Below are 7,500 nucleotides of genomic sequence, written 5' to 3'. Positions count from 1 at the left end.
GGCTCTCTACTCAAAAAATATTTTAAATGTTCAAATGCTGCCTGACATCTCTCATCCCATTCGTACTTCTTTTTAGGGCTGGTAAGACTATGTTAAGGGGCAGCTACTGAAGCAAAATTACGGCAGAACTTCCTGTAATATGAAACCATACCTAGAAATCTTTTAAGGGATTTATTAGTCTTAGGTTCTGGATAGTCAAGAATGGCATTAACATTTGCAGTTTTAGGCCTGACATTACCTCCACCCACAATATGTCCCAAGTAAGTAACTGTAGCTTGACCAAAAACACATTTCTGTAAATTTATTGTTAACTGGGCTTCTCTTAATCTATCAAAGAGCATATTCAAACGTTTCATAAGCTCTTCTCAAGAATCTCCTATCACCAATATATCATCTAGATATGCAAATACTCCCTCTAGACCCTGAATAGTGTAGTTAATTATGCGTTGAAATGTGGATGGGGCATTTGTTAAACCAAAAGGCATTACTTCATACTGGAATAACCTAAAAGTAGTTATGAAAGCCGATATGAGCTTGGCTCTAGATATTAACTTCACGTGATAATACCCCTTGAGGAGATCTATCTTAGCTACATACTTTGCTTGGCCCACAGAGTCTATAAGGTCATCTAGACAGGGTAAAGGGTAACTATCCTTAACAGTAGCAGAATTTACTCTCCTGTAGTCTGTACACAGTCGCATGCTGCCATCCTCCTTTGGTACCACTAGACATGGAGATGCCCATGGTGACTTGCTTGGTTTAGCCGAACCGGCTCTCAGAAGATATTCCACTTCTTCTTTCATCACTAGTTTCTTGGCCGGGCTGATGTGATAAGGGTGTTGTCGTATGGGAGTAGTTCCTGGTAGAAGTTCGATGTCATGGGTGAGGTCTGTACACTGGCCTGGATTTTCCCCATCAAGTTCTGGGTAAGAGTAAATAAGATTCTGAAGTCCTTCTGATTGAAAACGAGAAAGATGTTGACATGAGTTTTCAAAGTCTTTCAGAGCAGCACAATTATCTATGATACGCCACGAATAGATGAATTCAGGTTCACTTACTTCAGGTTTCTCGTCCTTGACCTTAACATTAACATTTACAATTTTGTCTCCATAACCAGTTTCAGTATTCCTGGAATGATACATTTTGAGGAGATTGACATGGATAATTTGAGTACTTTTCCTTCTATCAGGGGTTTCAATCACATAGGTATGGTTATTGACATTTTTAACTACTTTATATGGACCAAAGAATTTGGAGGAAAATGTGGATCCAGGGATAGGAAAATATGCTAACACAAGATCTGGGTTGAACTTCCTAATTTTAGTGTTTTTTTTTCATAACTATTTTTCATTTTAATCTGAGCTTTGCTTAAGTTTTCACTGGCTATTTTACGGACTTTGGAAAGTGTTTCTTTAAAGTTACTCAAATATTGTTGAACAGTTACAGTCTGATTAGAGCCTGGGGACTTTAGCCATTCATCTTTTATTAATGCAAGGGGTCCTCTTAACAATCTCCCATATACCATTTCAAAAGGAGAAACACCAAGGGATTCCTAGGGGGACTCGTGTATAGCAAACAACAAAAACTTTACTCCTTCATCCCAATCAAGATTGCTCTCTAAACAAAACTTTTTTTTTTAACATACTTTTAAAGGTTTGGTGGCATCGTTCAAGGACTCCCTGAGATTCCGGATGATATGCAGATGGTAAGCTATGTTTTATATATAATTCCTTAAGGATTTCTGAAAAGAGTTTACTTGTAAAGTTAGAACCACGATCAGTTTGGATATCCTTGGGGATCCCGTAAGTAGTAAAGAAACTTAAAAGGTGTTTAGCAATATTTTTGGCAGATATATTCTTAAGTGGAATGGCCACTGGAAAACGAGTATTGGGACACATAAGTGTTAATAAATATTGGTTACCACCTTTCGTCTTGGGCAAGGGTCCAACACAGTCTATGACTAATTTCTCAAAGGGCTCATGTGGAACTAATATAGGCTGTAAAGGGGCTTTAGAAATTACTTGGTTAGGTTTGCCAGCTATTTGGCATACATGACATGTCTTTATGAAATCTCCTACGTCTTTCCTCAAATTAGGCCAATAGAACGTATCAAGTATTCTATAGTAAGTTTTGTATAGTCCCAAATGACCACCTGGTCCATCATGTGCAATTACAATTATATGAGTGCGTACTGAAGAAGGAACAACAATTTGGTATTTCTCACTCCAGGTATCAAGATTTGAATAGTTAGAAGGACGGTGAAAACGCATTAGGATACCATTATTATGATAATAAGAAGGGGATTTATTCAAAGATTTTATATTAACAGCCTTATCATGCAAATAAGATAAAAATTGATCTGACCTCTGGCCAGCTATTAGTTTATCTCTAGACATTACCTTAGTGTTACAACCTCCCTGGTTGCAGTACAGGTTCTTTTAAGAAATATTTTCAAGGATTGCAGTCAGTACATGCACGTCAGTGACAAGGAAGGACGGAAACAGAAACTAAAGAAAACTTAACAATATTTATTATAAACTAGAACAATGACTTAAATCAACCTTGTGAGATTAAATAAACTTAATTGTACAGAATATTAAAGAGAAATAACTGGTTCTCGGGAACTCACAAGACAAACCTAAAGCTACTACACTAAGCCCTAAACATGAGAAAATTCCAAGAGAAAAAAACACTTAATAATAACAAGGTGGATCCAAGTACGGCTAGCCAAAAACAATAACCTAATAATAAAAAGGAAGAAGGAAGTAGGAGATGAAAACAATGAAAACCTTAATATACCTACCTATCTTACAAAACTAAACAATACAGAATTAAACAGTTACACCATATATAACAATAAAACTCGTACATATAGAAATAGACAATTAATAATATATACCACTTCACCTCAAGTGAAGTACAGAAGAGTTGAATACAGGGCCGTACTTAATTCATCAAGCCGCTAAACGAAAGGGTAAAACTGTACGCCAGGCATTGAAGGGCAATCCACTTCCCTATACCAGAGGAACGATAATTTGTCTTACCTGGCGTCAGCCTCCCTACTTATCACCTCACGAGCCAGTTTGCTCTCACACTCGTACACAGCTGGACTGGATGAATACGGCCAGTAAAATCAAGGTTCAGTGTCGGGGAACAGCGTCGACACAACCATTGGCCTTGGACCCCAACTCCCGTACAAATCCTTCGACGGGAACAAGTAGCAGAAAACTACCGTCGCAGATGACAGAGCATCTGCTAAACACTCGTCAGAAGTGCGAAGGTAATTGCCAAAGTCGTCCTCCAAGTCACCATGAATGTTGAGACGGGAAAGAGTGTCGGTGAGAGCTTGTCAAGGCCCGAACTCCATTCACCGGTCGACCATGTCCACTCATCACCTTCCCAGCGTTCATCAACACTCACAGTAAAAAGAATAACAATCGTTAAAACGATAGTCCACTAATACCCAAAGGAGGAGGAGGAGGCGCAAAAACACTATCCAACAATCGGAGAGCCACTTAACTTACATTAACACCATAATAAACAAACAACAAAAATACTTTAACTTAAAAAGAAAAACAAGGCTGATTTAAATAAAACAAAGAAATAATTTTACGTTAACCTAATACTTAGCTAAGAAATCACTATCTACTTCAAAGTCATTTACCTTTTCTCTTGTTTGGGACCGAGTGACTGTGTGTGTTGGGGCTTGTTCAAGATCTACCTTCTCATCATCCATCAAAGGTTTGTTCAAAACTACCCTATCATCCATGGGGGTATCAGTGACAATTAAATTTGGTGCAATTAATTTCCCGGCTAAATCATTACCCAATAACAATGAAACTCCTTTTACCGGCAATTCTGTATTAATCACCCCTAATTCAACTTTCCCTTTTACAAGTTAGGCCAGTCATTCTACGTCATTTTTGGGTCGAACCCACCACAAATTGCAATAGTAATGAAACATGCATTTTTCAATGTCAAATTTAGTGGAGAATGACATACTAAAAATCAAGGAAAATCGAGGCATTGGAACATTTCCAAATTTTGCAATCATTAAGAGAAGGTTTGAAGAAAAAAAATCAGCATAAAATTTTCAGTGTATATTCTAGAGTCTAGACAAACAACTGTATACATGTTACATTACGACACCGGCATTCACCTTAGCTAAATTAAGATGACCATGACCAAGGATCAAGAGTTGAATGAACTGAGAGTCAAGTCTAATCATGTTGCCAAGACATCTCCATGTACCAGACCACACTGACAAATGTTTATTCATCTTCAGGACCAGCAAGAGCGCATTCTTCTTCTGGATCACTTTCTGGTTCTGGCAAGGTCACATTAGAACAGTGAAGTCCTTTGCATTCACTGCAGGCGGAAGAGCATTCCAGGTTGTACTTGCGACAGCTGCATCGTCGGGTGCTGCAGTCTGTATTGCAGCCACAGTGGATGGCATCTAGCAGGTAATCTGGAGCAGGCTTCATCTCGGTCATAACGGGAACCATTCTCTCGTCACGGATAGCCCATCCCCAACCATTGGCATCCATGCCAACTCCTTGCCACTGCTGAACCTGAACATACACCCGTAGGCAATGTTGCTTTGCAGATGCTGATGTAGGGGGGCAGGGTACGAGGCTCAACTCTGACAGTGCTTGTTGAAACCTTCTGGCAGAAGCGCGGAAGCCTTAGTATGTCCAGTGTTTCCCCGGGCTGGCCATTGTACAAGCAAACCACGGCATTCTCTCCAGCTGTCATGACATCCTCTTTCGACGCTCCAGGAGTGTTGAACGTTGCCAAAAGCCCAGAGAAATACGCACTGGAGTTCAGCTTCTTCAAAGCTGCTGATTTGCCAATGGAGTACAGTCTTGACGTGGTATCACAACCCAGGAGTCAATGTGCCACAAGGAGCTTGTCACACACATGGCATCCAAGTGTCTTTTGCACTTGCTCGATAGTCCAACATCTTGCTTGCCTCCTTGACGTCAGCTTAGGCTCAGGTCGGAAGAACAGGTTGTGTGATGTGGGCCCTGCACGACTACATAGGAGAACAAGAAGATCGGTGTCATCGCCAACTACCTCGGTGTCCTTGGTGTTTGCACATGCAATGGCTGTCTCCACTATAAGGACATCTGCATCTGCCCTGGCATGAAGAACATCGTTGTGCTGCCGTTGAAGGTCATCACTCAGTAGATTGATGAAGCTTTGTTTATTTGTTTGGTTGGCAAGGAAGTCATCTTTCTTCATAGTACATACCATGTCCTTTGTGAAGTTGACAAGGGGACTGCTGTGAGATCGAACGCGCCTGCTGTGCGCTACATCTTTGGTGGAGGGTGCGCTCACATATCCATCAAACACTATGACAGCTTTACCATACCTGTCTCCAACATATCGTATGTAGTGACTGGAGATTCCTTCATAGGTCTCGCCAAAATTCCAAGGAATTCTGTGTAGCAATGCCCCACCATCCAGAACATTGCACATTCTGTGGCAGCACTGTGTTGCGAACGGCAAGGGGGAGTTGTTTCCAAATGGCCTCGGCTAGCGCTGGCTTGTCGGCCTCAAGCAGGATGTCAATGGTCTGAAACAGTGCTGGTGGGTAACTGCATAGTTCGTACTTGAAGACATCAGTGAGGTCATCACAGCGTGATCCTGCCGTACTCAGACGTTGGAACAACAGTTGTGGATCTATCAGAACAGATTCTTTGCCATTTTTCACTGATGAACGTGTGTCTAAAGTCACAACCTGATTTATTTTCTTGAACGTGTGATCAAGAACCTTTTTGCCAACCATTCCATCTAAGATCTTCCTGCCCACTGACGCTGCTTGGTCAGCATTGACCGAATCTCCAGCTGTGATGCCAGTGTCAATGCTTTGCAGAGTTGGATCGTTTCCAAAGGGATCCTTTGATGACAGGTAGCCAATGAGTTCGTGCGTGTCATCTGTGTCCCGTGCTTGTCGAGCTGCTCTTTGTTCTTTGTGCTGGTCACTGGTCCCATACGGCACTGATGTGTAGTCTTGCAAGGCCATGTTGACCTCTGCACATATGGGGGTGGACAGCAGCCACGTGATCCTTTGCGACTCGCTCATGGCATGGCCCCATGTCAGTCCCCCTGTGGTTTTCACACTTCTCATGAGCACTTGCTCGATCAGAAGATCTGTGGACAAGCCGGCCCAGTACCGATCTGAGCGCCGCACTATGTGATATCCATTCTGGAACTGGTGGTGGACCTCGGGGTGCTGAATAGACAGTTGTGCCAGTCGCTGCAGGTAGACGTAAATAGATTTGGTGTAGAGATTGTGGCCTGCAGCTGCCAGGTAGGGCAACATGTCATGCAAAGCGTGCACGTGCAGACGCCAGTCACCAGTGCGTTCCGACCTCAGGAATGTCCTCAATATGTCAATCATGTCCATGTATTGCAGCCATAGCTGTGCAGTACGTAGATCCTTCATAGATTGTCGGGCAACATTCATGATGTCACGAACAGAGTCCAGAACTGGGGCTGAAAGGATATCTTCAGTAGAACACTCACCCTTCATCAATGAATCATACAGGTCTCGCAGCTCACACAGGTCAATTGGTCCAGCTCCCACACTTTGCGACCCTGACTCGGTATCATGTGGATCTATGGCTGCCTGTGCATCATCTATGCTTTGCATTATCTCGTCTTCACTTGGTTCGTCATCTTCTACAATACCCTGAGGACCATCATTCTTAGCCTGCGAACAAGTAGGCACTAGCGTACCAAGTATCCTTTCTGCGAGGAGAGTGTTCAGTGCTGCATCAACCAAGAGATGCCCACGGATAGCTCGGTCATATGCCTTGCCAGACAGCATGTGCATTACAGTGTTCTCGGCATTCACCAGTTCCAGAACAGAGCGCAGTCCAGATCCTGACATGATATTTCCAATACTCCCCAAGAAGCTCATCAACGTGTGGAAGCCCCCCATGCGCAGTACAATCTTACGCAAGTCACTGCCCTCCGATTGACTTTCGATGATGGTAAGCGCCTTCCACCAAAGTGGTTGGTCAAATGTGATGATGACCTTTGCGTTGTACTGTTTGGCGTGCTCAGATAGAAATGTCAATGTTGAATAGATGCAAGTTGGATCACTGCTGTTCATGTCGATTATGGGAAGCAGGAATACTGTAGACTGACCTGGATGTACACCAGTGTGCACGGCTTGCATCATGCCAGACCATGCTGGTCGTGGTGAGCGTAATGTGAGGGACAGCTTCCAGAGGAGGTCAAGGTTGGTAGATCTGTCCTTTTCCATCTCATCTTGTAGAACCTCATACCTCAGAGTATCTAGCCCATCGCAAGGTGTTGTCAGATGTCGGATGTTTATTCGGCCCACAGCTACAACATCCTTCAGTGTCACAGACACACGTGGCACTCTTGTTGATGTCCTGGTACCTGGAGTGACAGACGCAATCATTCCCATCCCGTGGAATGTGTTGAGGCCATCTATTGTACGGATGTTGTGATCGACATTGTCCG

The 7,500-nt window shown here is 42.9% G+C and overlaps 1 protein-coding gene across 1 annotated transcript; it reads right to left on the bottom strand.

Moving 5' to 3' along the window:
* Window positions 1-365: 365 nt before the first annotated feature.
* On the bottom strand, window positions 366-2,396 carry LOC137641185 (uncharacterized). Its single transcript, XM_068373624.1, has 2 exons — window positions 1,646-2,396; window positions 366-1,228 (listed from the first exon to the last, which is right to left on the bottom strand). Exons 1-2 carry the CDS (start codon window positions 2,394-2,396, stop codon window positions 366-368), a joined length of 1,614 nt encoding a protein of 537 aa, XP_068229725.1.
* Between the last annotated feature and the right edge of the window lie 5,104 nt (window positions 2,397-7,500).

Source organism: Palaemon carinicauda, chromosome 5 (genome assembly GCF_036898095.1).
Source record: "Palaemon carinicauda isolate YSFRI2023 chromosome 5, ASM3689809v2, whole genome shotgun sequence".
NCBI classification, from domain to species: Eukaryota; Metazoa; Arthropoda; class Malacostraca; order Decapoda; family Palaemonidae; genus Palaemon; species Palaemon carinicauda.
This window is presented reverse-complemented; position numbering and strand designations above follow the sequence as displayed.